Source organism: Argiope bruennichi, chromosome 11, assembly GCF_947563725.1.
Source record: "Argiope bruennichi chromosome 11, qqArgBrue1.1, whole genome shotgun sequence".
NCBI classification, from domain to species: domain Eukaryota; kingdom Metazoa; phylum Arthropoda; class Arachnida; order Araneae; family Araneidae; genus Argiope; species Argiope bruennichi.
Window position 1 is genome coordinate 6,937,502 of NC_079161.1, and position 14,183 is coordinate 6,951,684.

Here is a 14,183-nt window from a genome sequence, read left to right on the forward strand (position 1 = left end):
ATTTTAAAGGGACGTATGAGCTGCCAGCTCAGACGTGAAATCTATTAAACAATCATAAATAGTTATTACCTGCAGTTGAATTCTTGTAGGGAAAGGGATTTTAAAAATGATTTGAATGTTAAAGACAAAACTGAAATTCTTAACAATATGAAGTTTCAGGTTCGAGACCCGATTCCAGCTAAGAACCTTTGGGTAAGCGGGTCTGGTGCATGTTAAATTGGGGCCAAATGTCCTCCCGGTGGTGTGGTGCCGAAGTTTGGAGAAGGGGTGCCAGGTCAGTTGTCGTCCTCGTCATCTGACCATGGCTCAAAATGAGGAGGTCCGTCACAAAATAGCCTTAGTATTGCTTTGAAACGGGACGTTAATATAACTAAACTAAATTTTAAAAAGATTAAACTTAACAGTGTGAAAGCTTATCTAAAATGAATCGACACAATGCTGCGGTGTAGTTGAAAATGTCAAAGTGATATTTTGAAAAATCGTGATGTTCTAATCATCAGATATTGAACACTAATATTCTTGAAGAGTACGAAAGTGTTGAAAAACACCTTACAACAAAAGCCAAATTTATCAAGCACTTGATATTTTGAAAGTTGATCATCGTTCAACAATTAAAAAAAAAAAAAAAAAAAAAACTCATACGAATGTGAACAATATATAAGTGAACCTTTAGAATAATTGTCAATAAACAATTAATGAATTGTTTTATTTATTATTTCTAAGTAACTCTCAGATGCCCTCAGTTAAATGAGGTTTACTTTCCTTTTCCATTGATATGATAAGAGTAAAGTTAATTTTACCCAATTCGATTACTGTTATCGGTCGGTTAAGGTATCCGACTAGCTACGGAGACGAATTTTTAAAAAAATGATACATAAACCTTTTTATTGTACCAAATAGATAAAAAAGACTTGAAAGGTCACTATTAGAAAAAAAAAATACACTCATTGCTTTTAGTTTTTGAAAAAAACTGCTTATTTAATGAAAATTTAGTAAAATTTTTAATGTTAGGAAAAACAGAGTAATTTAAAAATTAATGGAAATATTTAATTTTTATTTCACTTATATATAGCTCAAATTACATAAAATGTAATAGACCACAAGATGAAAATTATTTCAATAAATAAAAAAATTATAGAGCATTTGAAATTGCCGTTAATGATTTTTTTCCAAAATTTTTCTATATTTCGAACTTAAAATGCCTGTAAAACATGGCTAAATGGAGCTATCTTAAATTCCGCGGACTATCACACCCTCAAAGGTTTTAGATATATGTATACCAACTTTCTTAACATTTTATTGAATTGATTTTGAGATATCATGTTTTCCATGAATCAATCAGTGTGAAATGTTCATTCCTCAGTAAATGCGTTTAGATATTGTACTTGTAAATTTGTTCATCCAAATAAATGTGCTGGAAACAAATTCACGCTTTTTTAACTACAATGCAAAAAAAAAAAAAAAAAAAACCCTACGGTTGAGTAGGCAGAGATATAATATAAACATATCAAATATTATTTTGGAGAATTTTACGGTAAAAATAAAATAAATCGCTCACTCATTTTCGGCTAAAAATACTACTGCTACCGATTTCATTTCTATTTGTTGTGTTTTATTGGAACTACTTATCTACAGTTCTATCCTACTTATATTAAAAACAAAGTCTGTTTTAGAATCTACGAAGTTTGTTCTTTATTTTCAGATCATAAAAAAAAAAAAAAATCATAAGACCAGAAGTGATCTATCCCATTAAGCGACATCTACTGTACTAGAAATTAGTATTGCGGCAAAATGAACCTAGGTGAACGGTAACAAAATAAAAATCTTCACGGACTGTTTGTCTTCTACATGAATATTAAAAAGTACTGCAATCAAATCCAAATTTGCATTAAATGTGCATGTAACATATAAAATTCTAAATCAAGTCCTCAATGGGAAAAGGCATTTAAAAAATTTCAACTAAAAGTTAAGCAAAATTTCAAAGTTTTAGCGTCTTTCTCCTATGACATGGTAGTATATATATATACTTTCATTCATTTAGTTACTGAACATGTACAAATATATGTGTGTGTGTGTGTGTGTGTGTGTGTGTGTGTGTGTGTGTGTGTGTGTGTGTGTGTGTGTGTGTGTGTGTGTGTGTGTGTGTGTGTGTGTGTGTGTGTGTGTGTGTGTGTGTAGTGATAAGTCTTGATTAATTTTTTTCTTGATTAATTTCCTACTTTTATCTTAAATTAGCCCATGTTACTTTATTCCAGAATTTTTTCTAATTTCCTAATCCAACTCCCATTTTTTTTTTTAGTTAAGTATATCTAACACGAATTTTAAAAAAAATGATGACCATTGTAATTCTCACCTTCCAAGCGAAGGGTAAAAATCCTTAACGCCTACGGCATATTTTCCAAAGATACCTACGATTCCCTTTCTTAAAACGACATTTGTCAAAAAAATCCCTGTAAGAATCTTAGTAAAAAAAAAAAAGAGGAATTTTTTACACTTTCCACTAGTATCTCAGTGTGAAAGGACGCGTTCTACGCATGTCAATGTGCAAACCATGGCTTTCCATAGAAATAAATAAATTGAAGTTAATTAGTTAATTCCAAATTTGTCTTTTTTTCAGCACATATCTGCGAAGCCATGTTTATATATATAAATGTGTGTGTCTGATCTCTTAATTTTATTAAATCCTAATCAATTTCCTTATTTTTCACTTTAAGTTAGCCCATATTTCTTTATTCTAATTTTTTTTTTTTTTTTTTTTTTTTTTTTTACTTCAAGAACCAAATCTCACTTTTTTATTTAATTATTGTTAATACGCGTTCTAAAAAAAATGTTGAGTTTAAAAATTCTCACGCTCTGAGCGAAGGGATAAAAGTGTCTCTAACATCTACGCATTCTTTTCAAAGATTCCTAAGATTCCCTTTCCTAAGTTGACTAGTGATAAAGAAATCACTTTCAGAAAATCTAAGTACAAACACTAAATGGAAAAATTAATTCTACCACTTTTCTCGTGCTCAAATGCAAACAGACGTGTTCTTCCCTTCGTCCTTGTGTACAAATCATACCTCCCGTGAAAAAAGAAACCGAAGTTTATTCCAAAAGTGTCATCTTTTCAGACATGCATCAGCCAAAATCACGCATCTGTGTGTGTATTCACATTATAGCTGCTGTATAGTATAAAATTAATTAAAAAAAATAAAGATTAATCAATTAATCTTGAAATATTACCGTGCAAAGATGCTTTTCTACACACACTATTTATTTGCATTTTAAAATATTTATCTAGTTTATTCTCTCCTGCAGCATCGACATCCCGACGCCAGAAAAGGCCGCCAGATGGAAATTTGCTTCGATTGATGCTAACTCCAATTCGGTAAGTAGCATCGCGTAATTGCTTCAGACGAACCGAAATCTGTAGGTACTAGACAGAAAGAACGGGAACACCCTCAACCAACCAACTACAAAGTCTTTGCACAGTATAATCAGAGGGTCCGTAAACCAACCCTACAATTACAAACCTCGAAGCCACAACCGCCCTCATGGGCCTGGCAGAATCAGCAGGAAATGTCCACTCGTGAAGAACACCGCTAGAGATCCTTTGACCGAAGCCTTCAGACCCGTAGCCATCATTCTCTGGGGAGATCCGGATCCACAAGAGAAGCTGCTGAAGTCCGAAGTTGACAAGTCTCCACATTCAGGGACCGACCGCGTGCACATTCGAAGTCGACCCTTCCAACCACCTGCAAACTCCGGAGTGTTTCCTCTTAAGGCATACCGACAACCCACGAGCTTACTACCAGCTTACCGCTCCCACGGAGTCGGTTAAGCCGCGTTCCGACGACTTGTGCGTCTGCAGACATGGCACATTTTCCTCTCTCTTGCAGTTTTTTGGGGTTCCTTAATGTCTGTGGACGCGATCCGGAGTTTCTCGCAAATTATTGGTAAACTGAACAGACATCAAAGAACAGACAGACCCAGAGACCGCAGGAGAGGGCAGATGCACAAGTCGTCGGAACGCGGGTTTAGTTTCCAGTTTTGGAATCGGACCGGAAACCCGCCATTATCTCTGGGATCTGGCAACCCAGAGGCGCGGGTGGAGACAGACAGAATTGGAATTGATTCCAGGCGCTCTGCTAGGCCAATCGCTAGAAGATGGCCTAGCAGTAGGTCTAGCGTGGTCTGGTTAGTTATGGAGTGCTCCCTCCATAACTAACCAGACCACGGGAAGATGTGCTTCTCCCTGGACCGATGAGAGCTTGGCCAGGTCTCTCATCAGCCCCTGGTTATGTGGACACTAAACAGTCAGTAGTCAAGTTGGATACCCAAATGCCTAGAAGCCCTGAGAACTTGAGATGATCATAATTTGTTTACAATATTTTTAAGTCAATTTAATTTTGCTCTTTTATTTAATTTTAAGAGTCTTCAACTCAACTTTATAAAATTAACATCAAGTACCGTTTAAATTTCAGAATATTACTCTGAGTGTTTTTTTTTTATGTTTGTAAATCAGTGTGGCCTGTGGATGTTTTTATTTTATCACTTTGCTGTCATGATCACGTGTTAGCAGTACTTGTCAATAAATTATTGGGTTGGCAACTAAGTAATTGCTGATTTTTTTTTAGAAAATCAAAGACAATTTTTTCATGGAGCTAAATAACTTTATTCTGTAATGTATTGCCCATTTTGATCAATGACCTTTTGCCATCTTTCAGGCAGCATCACAATCCCACGTTCATAAAACTTCTCGTTTTTATTAGCAAAAAACTGAATCAGGTACGATTTAACATCATCATCATTATTGAAATTTTTACCATTCAAGGAGGTTTGTAAAGATCGAAACAAAAAGTAATCAGATGGTGCAATGGCAGGACTATATGGTGGATGTGGCAAAACATCCCAACCAAGCTCCAATAATTTTTGCCGAGTGACCAAAGATGTGTGTGGCCTTGCATTGTCATGATGGAATACAACACCTTTTCGATTTGTCAATTCGGGCCGCTTTTCTTCAACTTTTGTTTAATTTCATTAGTTGTTCAATGTAGACATCAGAATTGATCGTTCGGTTGGGTGGTAAGAGTTCAAAGTAGACAATTCCTTTGTAATCTAATCCCACCAAACTGATAACAAAACCTTCTTTTGATGAATATCAGCTTTTGATGTTGTTTGAGTTGGTTCACCTGGCCTGCTCCATGATCTTTTCCGCTTGATATTGTTGTAAACAACCCATTTTTCATCGCTAGTTATCAGTCGTTTTAAAAATGGATCATTTTCATTACGTTTCTTTAGCAAATCGCAGCTGTTAATGCGTTGCTTTAAATACGTTTCTTTCAGTTCGTGAGGAACCCATGTATCGAGTTTTTGAACATAGCCAAGTTGTTTTAAGTGATTTTCAATGCATGTATGTGATACATGAAGCTTCTCTGCAATTTCACGTGTTGTACTGTGACGATCTGAATTGATTATTGCTTTGATTAGGTCGTCATCAACTTCAACTGGACGACCAGATCGTTTTTCATCTGTGAGTGAAAAATCACCAGAACGAAATTTGGCAAACCAATTTTGACACTGCCGTTCTTTTAAGGCTTCGTCACCATAAACAGCACATAACTTTTTATGAGCTTGCGATGCGTTTTTCCCTTTGCGGAAATAAAAAAGCAAAATATGATGAAAATGTTCCTTTTGATTTTCCATTTTTCAACGAACGCCAAACGAAAACTACGCAACCGATCAAAAAACTTTTTTTACTGATTGACAGCTGAATTGCCAACTATCAAATAACAAAATGTGTTTTACATTTGTACTACGTCTGCAAACTTAAAAATTCAACTGAAGCCATCTATGAGTGAAATCCGCAATTACTTAGTTGCCAACCCAATATTATAAGCATTAAATATTTTAATATTTCAATTTACTATAATAAAAGCTGTTGGTACGAGTACCCTGGGAGCATTGAAGATAGGTAGGCCATGAAACAATTCAATTTTAAAATAGAAAATGGAGTCGCAAGCGTAACGTGGTGTTGTTGAAAAAAAAAGAGGGGGGGGGATATGCCAGATCGAATGTACGGTACAGACTAACGGAATACAAATTTGCATCAGTTGCATGAATAACGAACTGTGAGTAACCCCGAGATTTGTTGCTTCACCTTGTGGTGCAGGGAATTTGAATTCCATTCAAACTGTATCGCACACTTGATCCTTTCCTTTATTTAACGCACTGACAAAGAGAATCCGCGTTTCTAATTCATGTTCTATTGCAAAAGTGATTTTACCTGGGGATTTTAGAATACCTCCTTGTAATGAATCACTTTGTTATAACATTAAGATACATTAATTGTTAAAATAATAATCTAATATTTACACTTTATAATCATATGCAATAAAAAAGTACCAAGGAAAGTGGAGGTGAAATTTCCATTGCCTCTACAGAATTCAATCTAGCTTTTACCGTCGGCAGCGGTGGTCTCGTATTCTGTGAAGGAAGTTTACATGTATGAAATTCTGCTTCATCCAAGAACCTGCGTTTAACTCCGTCCGATACAGTACGTTATACTCGTCGGGACCTAATATTCTCACTCTGGTGTACCGCAGATTTTTGTCTGTTCAGATATTGTTCGGCACTTGATTGTGACTCAAATTACAGAGCTTTTCATAAAATAACCTTTATTTTGCTTCGAAATGGGATGTAAATATACCGTAGGTAGTTTAGTTTTGTTATTACTTTCCGTTTGACCGGTGGTAGGTTCATGGTTTTGGGTCCCAGTCACGTTCAAAATTCGCAAGTGCATAATCCTGGTTTATTTTAATATTTTTCGAAGGTGACATTTCCGAACAAAAGCATATTTAGACAGTAAGATGCTCCTGGCAAATGTTTAGAGTAGTATCCAATCATTAAAAAGTTTGTAGATTGAACAAAAACAGCCTCTATATGACTTGTCTTCGTTAATTGATCATAGCTCGAACCATTAATAGGGCAATCTTCGCATAGTTTCAAAAATTGGACATTTATCCGCCTAACTTTCTTGAACTGGAAGAAAGGCACACTTTAAAAAAATGAATGACATTTAAACATGGATCCCACTTTTACATAAGGCATAAAAAGTCGCATTAAAACTGCATTTTTCTTTCACGATTATTTTCATTTGTCCGGAAAAAAATGTATTAAAGCAAATTCAATATACCATGTTTTCGAATACTGCTGTGTCTTGAGGGAAGGTTCTCGATTCCATTGCCATTTTCCCCCAATTTTGCGGCTTAAAACTTTTATTCGGGATGCCCTCGTGATTTAATACGGGCATCTTGTTCCCTAATCTTTCGAAATTACTTTCGTTTTCAAATGATTTTATGCTTATTGGAATTGTATACTTATGGGCGAATGTGTTCTGTCCCCCGCAGGCCCTGGACAAGCGTGAATGGAAAATCTTCAAGAAGGAGTGGCGGACTTTCCAAAAGGACAGCAAGCAGAAGAAGCGTCTGCGCAAGTGCTGGCGGAACCTGCCTCGCTTCTGCGACGAGAACGACAATCAGAAGATCACCATCGACGAGTGGCTCGCCTGCACCAGTATCACCAGAGGTGAGCAGACCCTCCCACTCCAATGGGGCTATGTTTTAATTCCCATTGGATGGGGCATAAAGGCTGGAAGTGAATTCATAATAAAAATTTTGAGTCTACTGTAACAAATGTACAGAGTGATTCATAAAGAAGTATACACTTTCCAAATGATGTAAAACAGAAACATTCGAAAACACGAACCACCTTAGGAATCGCGAGGTAGATGTACTCTTAATGTTTGTGTCTCGCCCACGACTGTAGCATGTGTATCATGTGACCAGTCAGTCGAAATGGCGCCGTTTGCAGTGGAGAAAGTTTTTTGTGTTCTCCATTTGAGCAAAACGAAATCTGAGACACTTGTGTAATGGCATTTTCGATCACAATTCGGAAAAGAGGTAACAATTAAAAATTCGATCAATAGCATAAAAATGTAAAACTAGGAACAGTTTGTGCAAAGGTATAAGTCCTGGACGACTGACTGTATCGCAAGAAGTCGTCATTCAACGAAGCCCGGAAAAATCAAAGCAGATGGCGAGTCGTGAAATGCAGATTTCTCAGCCCACCGTCTGGAGAATCTTGAGAATGACTTTGACAAACAAAAGCGCTTTGAATTTTGTGCCACATGCAGCTTCATTTTGAAAATGATGGTTTTGCCGATCACTTAGTTTTCATTGATGAAGCAACATTTCCTGTCGGTGGTACACAAGATACACAAGCAGAATGATCCCTTTTGGGGAAGAGAGAACCACAAATTCACAGTGTAATACATGCGAGATTCCCCTAAGGTAAATTTGTTCTGTACAGTGTCCAGAAATTAAATGTAAGGCCCCTTCTAAGGGGTCACACATAGAACATTTGCGACTGTTTCTAACAAAATTTAAAATAACCCCATATAATTCTCTTACAGGTGACATATAATATCGTACATTGTTCTTGATTTATAGAAATTGAAAATGTATACTTCTTTATGAATCACCCTGTATTTTGTATGGATGAACACGCGTAAAAGGGAGATTTGAAAGAAAATGTGAATTCTTTCTTTACAACATCTTTGATAACAGTTCTTTCGCAACAAAATTTACCATAACTACTCAAACTCACTTCTACCATCATCGACGGACTTGAGTCTGCGCGTTTGTGAGAAGTCCTGACATTTCAGAAATTATAGGCCAACCCTTCTACAAATGTTGACAGACATATGTTAAACTTGGTGGGCGCAGTTTCATGAAATAATTGTAGACCCTTCTATGAAGAAATGATTTGTAATGATCTGTAAGGAAACAATTCACGTTTCTTTAAGTTTTCAGACCAATATACTTACTTTGAAAATAATAAACAAAAAAGCAGGTTTTTCGATAGTAATAAGCAGTTTTCAAGCCTAACATTTATTAATAGATAACGGTGAACTAGGGAAAAGGATCAATTACGGTGGCATCAAGTACGAAAATACCGTGTATTAGTATCACGAAACAGTAAAACCTGTTATAAATCGATTAGGTCCTTTATATCTCGTCTGGAATCATGATCAACCATTTGTCCAAGCTGCTGTAATCCAAAGTACAGTTGGCCTGTCGGTAAGGTCCCGACTTAGGAACCGCAGGGTTTCACCGAGGAACCTTCGTGTAAGCGAGTCTGGTGCACGTTAAATCCGTCGGGGCCAAACGCCCTCCAGCTGGTAGTTTGTAGAAGCTTGGAGAGGGGATGTCAACTCAGGCGTCATCCTCGTCATCTGACCACGGTTCAAAATGACGAGGTCCGTCCCAAAATAGCTCTAGTGTTGATTTAAAACGGGATGTTAATATAACTAAACTAAACAAAAGTACAGTTTATTCTTCATTTCATCATTTAAAGTTGATATGAAACTGGATATCTATGTATAGCTAAAATAATAGTGTAATTATTAATTTTAATCGTATAACAGAAAATATGATCCAAAGTACAATTGTCACCCCTAAGAATTAAAAGCTTAATTTGCTCGCATTGTTTTGGATCACTGGAAATAGATATTCTTGGAGCTTCTGTATGTTTTGTTTGTTATGTATTGTTTTTAATTTAGAATACAATACAAACGAATCATAAAATTTCTAAATTTTGCAATTTTGGCATTGAATAGAATATGTATTAAAGTCGATTCGATACTGAAAAGGGTACATAGAAAGATATATTGAGAACATAAAAAGAACATCGTTTTTCTTCGGTACTCCTTTACAGTGATATACTACTTGAGAGGACAACTCAACTGACTGGATAGAATATCTTCTTATAATGTCAATACAAGACAGTACTTAGCTGTCACTGAGGATAACGATTGATTGCTTTAATACAAGGAAATGTTTAACAGTACCGTCAAACCTGTTTTTATACTATAGATAGGGATCGCATAAAAAAAACCGCAAAAAAAAGGGGGGGCGGAACTTTATAAAACGCTATAATGTATAATTTTTTACGACATAATAAAGAAAAAAAATGCGGTGAAGGGGGGCAGGGAGCGGCCTCATTTAGAAAATCTGACGAAGGAATACGAAATAATGAGAAAGTACTTTCCAAATAAAATAGTTTAGTTATATTAACGTCCCATTGTAAAGCAACACTTGGGACATTTTGGGACGAGCCTCATCATTTTGAACCACGATCAGATGACGAGGCCGGCACCTGAGTTGGCATCCTTCTCTAAAAATTCCACACAACACAAGCGGGAGGACGTTTGGTTCCGACGGATTTAGCATGCACCAAACCCGCTTACACGATGATTTTTCGATAGAATCGGGTCTCGAACTTGAAGCCTTCCGATTCAGAAGCCTAGACCTTAACAACAGATCACCCCCCCCCCAAAAAAAAAAAACATATGGAAACATTTTTTTTTTAAATTTAATGTCTCCTTTTAAACATGCAAACATTTTCTAGATGCACATAATTCAATACTACTCGTCATAAACCAAAAACGCGCATTTTCTTGTGAAAAACCGGTTCAAAATCGCTTTCTTCCCTTGAAGGCATTAAGAGTTGATTTATTTTTGGAATGTACTATTTATTTTACTCTACAATATTGGAATTAGTTGACATGATATGTACATACAGTGTATTAGCGTGCATTCGTACACCGATTACAACAGCGTAATAATGCCAACATCGTTGCATTTCATATGCCAAAATTTAAAAAAAAAAAAAAAATCACACACGAATAAAATTTCATAAAAAAGGACCGCACAAAAACAGGTTTGACTTTATAAATATAGGACAGTGCTTAACTGATGATGAAGGATAACGCTTAATAGTGCTAATGTTGAACATTATATAGCTAATTGCTTTACGGTTTTTCTGTTGAGAAGTATTTAACAAGCAGTGTTAACGAAGAAGTTTAGGGCAATGTTTAACAACAATAGTTCAGGACGACGGCTAACTGACGAATTTTTTCTTTCCTTTCAGATTTCAAAGGAGTCCTACCTCGCAATCCAAGAAAAGGCAAAAATCCTTTCAGTACAATTTTGAAGAGTGATTAAGTGTCGGCGCATTCTTCCATCAAGAAGCGAGACAGTTCGTCGAAGTGCTTTCGCACAAAAAAGTACACACTAATACCATTTATATATATATATACGTGGAAATACGGCAGGATGAGTCATTTTATTTTATCCGGCGTCTGTATTTCAAATCTTGCTGTACACTTAATATTGAATGTTCTTTTAAGAATTATTTATTATACTTAGATGTGTTTGATTTCAGTCCTCTTTAACAAAGCAAATGTGCCTCGTGTCTCCGTGTGAGTTTTATTTCTCTCGCCTGCTTTCAGTGATATACTAGTTTTCGTCGAAAAACTGTGGCAGGACATTGTACATTTCCTCGACGCCACAGCCAATGATTGAACTGAATTCAGTATTAGTCATCAACTTCATCTGTTTGCAAGGATCCCCTCGTTTCTCTGCCTCATCCACTTATGGCTTAGGCACTACGAAAGCTGAAACCAAGATCGATTTCCAAAATTCAAGAGAGATTTTAGCAGCATAGAATTATCCTAAATTGCTTCTGAAGTTTCCACCTTTTTCTCTCAAAAAATGTACATGTATTTATGTATTAACCACCATCTTAACAACAAAAGGAACTTGACATTATTTTCAATTTCAACTTTAAAATATTATCCGCGAAGTAGGATCATAAAAAATTCTATTTGTAAAGTGGCATTTTTTAAAATTGTTTTTGTGAAACTAAATGATTTTTTTTTAAAGTTTGTGTAGAATAGAGATGTCCTCCGTGTTTAAATAAAATAGAATAGTGCCAAAAGCTTTTTTTCCCCTTTAAAGTATACTTTTAACCGAATTGTTCCCCTTGAAGGAAACACTTTTATCATTTCAAGAATAATTTCATTTGCAAAGAAGCCAAATGCCTCATTTAGTTTTCAAAAAGTATTCTTCTAAGTTCTTCAAATTATTAAATAATAATAATAATAATAATTTAGGAACAATTTATTTCTATGAATGGGGATAATTCAAATTGTCATTTATTTATTTTTATTAAGAAAATGAATATAGTGTTTGTTAATCTATGGAGGACAGCATTTCCTTTATCAAAGTTGCCCCGCTTCAATAATTTAAAATAAACCAATTGAATTATTTTTCTAAAAAGAAGAAGATGACCCTCACTGGGCGAGAATGGTGTTTAAAAATGTGTTCAGTGTCAATGTGAAGTTCTTATTCTTATTCGGCTTGTATTATATTTGTAACTTTATTTCAAAAGGCATGGTAGGAATGATATGAGAAAATAAAACTTCTTAAATGAGTCATTTTTATATTGATAAATGATTTATCAGATGTGTTACAGTTAATATAAGTTTTCCACCCTTACAAATATATGGTTTGCAGCATTCATTTTAATGTCATGTGAAATCGATTTCTGTTCTGATAGTAAGAATATTATTTTGAAAATTCTACACTAAAAGGTGGAATAATGTATAGATTTCATGTGTCAATTTATGAAACTTTCCATTGTTATCTGAAACAATGAAGCATGCAGAGAATATGAATAGCACAATCAAATAACAGTTTGCGTCATTTCAAATGAACACATATGAAATGATGTATTAGTGTTGCCAAACAGTTCTGAACAACTACGAGATTTCTTCATCAATGCAAATGAATGGTTGCTTCTAGTCTGTATTTTAGCAGCCAAGAAAATCAAACTAATGTTTTGTGATGTGTATTTTTTCCCTCTGAATGGAATGACAATTTTAATCAATATTTTTTTCACCTTAAAGACTATTTTCCAAAAGAAATTGCTGAATCCTGTATAGCTCTTAGAACGAAATTCATACTTTCTTTCAAACAAAAAGTATGCTTTAAATAATCCTTTTATTGGTGTATATTAAACACAAAATCTTGCATTCTCAAAAATATTCATCACATTTAGAAACAAGAATTCTTGTTTTCAAAATTTAATTTCTTTTCCCCACTCATAAGTGCCCTAAAAAATAAAACCATGTTAATTTTGGAAAAGAAATATATATAAAAATTTCAACTTTCATTCAATAATTGAACAGAATAGAACTAGATTTAAAAATTGAAATCTTGATTGTCTATTTTAAAATTTTAACAAAAAAAATTTAATTTTTAAAACTTTAATTTTGTTTATTTCTTAATTTTTTTCAATAAATTGTCAAATGATTTAACTGCAGTCAATAGCTACTATTTAAATACATGCATATAAGTTGTTTGGTGTAAAATAAATAAAAATTATATGTAAAGTTTTTAATTTTTTTAAAAAACATTTTGGATAATTAGGGCTTTAAATAATCAGCAAAGGAGTCAAATGTTAAATATATGTAAAAAAAAAAAAAAAAAAAAACTATAATGCAATGTATAAAAAAACTAAAGCTTATTTATTTTAATTGTCATTCCAACAATTTTTATTGTACTCATTTGGACGCATCGCTCAATGTTGATGCTTCATTTTGTGCATATTTGTATTATTTAGCATATGCTTTTTGTCTGAAATGATTGTAAAACTGTCAACATTAATTAAACAAGTTGTTTACATTAAAGTGAAAATATGTCAATGATAAAATGAATTTTTGTCTGGAGGATCCATTTTATCATTCAACTATGAGGAATCTTGAGTCGGTGCACAAACTGATCTCACTTGTTGTGTGTTCTTTTTATTTCATTATATTGCTTTTGAAGTGCCATAATTAATAAAGGAAAATTTAATGTCAAGTGACTTTTGCTTATTGAAATTAAGTCCTCATTGCTTATATGATATACATATGAAATATGGGTTGGACCAAATCTAACCTGGAGTCCATCCATTGCTTCTGGTAACATCAAAAATGCTTATTAAGGTATAATACAATTTAATATAAATTGAAGGTAAAATAATGGCAGACACAGCACATTAATCATTCATTAAGTGGTTAATAAAAATTGCATATATCTTAAATTAAAGTTACAAACATAAAATATGTGAAAACTGATGAACTAGTTGCCACGAAATTTGGTACAGAGATATTTTACAATGGGAAGAAGAATATAGCAATATAAGAATATGGAAAAGATTTTAAACGTGAATCAAGAAACAGAGTACATCAAAGTATTAAATCATGAATTAGAGATAAAGCATTTACCTCAGAAAAAGTCTGTCTAATAGGGAGT

At 34.2% G+C, this 14,183-nt stretch overlaps 1 protein-coding gene across 4 annotated transcripts in view; it reads left to right on the top strand.

Moving 5' to 3' along the window:
* The window catches only part of LOC129957516 (SPARC-related modular calcium-binding protein 1-like), a 192,656-nt gene extending 178,908 nt beyond the window's left edge, over positions 1 to 13,748 (top strand). For all 4 annotated transcript variants that reach the window (XM_056069850.1, XM_056069851.1, XM_056069852.1 and 1 more), the window contains 3 exons: positions 3,301 to 3,370; positions 7,392 to 7,569; positions 10,975 to 13,748. In XM_056069850.1, the coding sequence (XP_055925825.1) occupies positions 3,301 to 3,370; positions 7,392 to 7,569; positions 10,975 to 11,048 (322 nt within the window). In that variant the 3' untranslated portion in view covers positions 11,049 to 13,748. The remainder of the gene's footprint in view (positions 1 to 3,300; positions 3,371 to 7,391; positions 7,570 to 10,974) is intronic.
* The last annotated feature ends 435 nt before the right edge of the window (positions 13,749 to 14,183 follow it).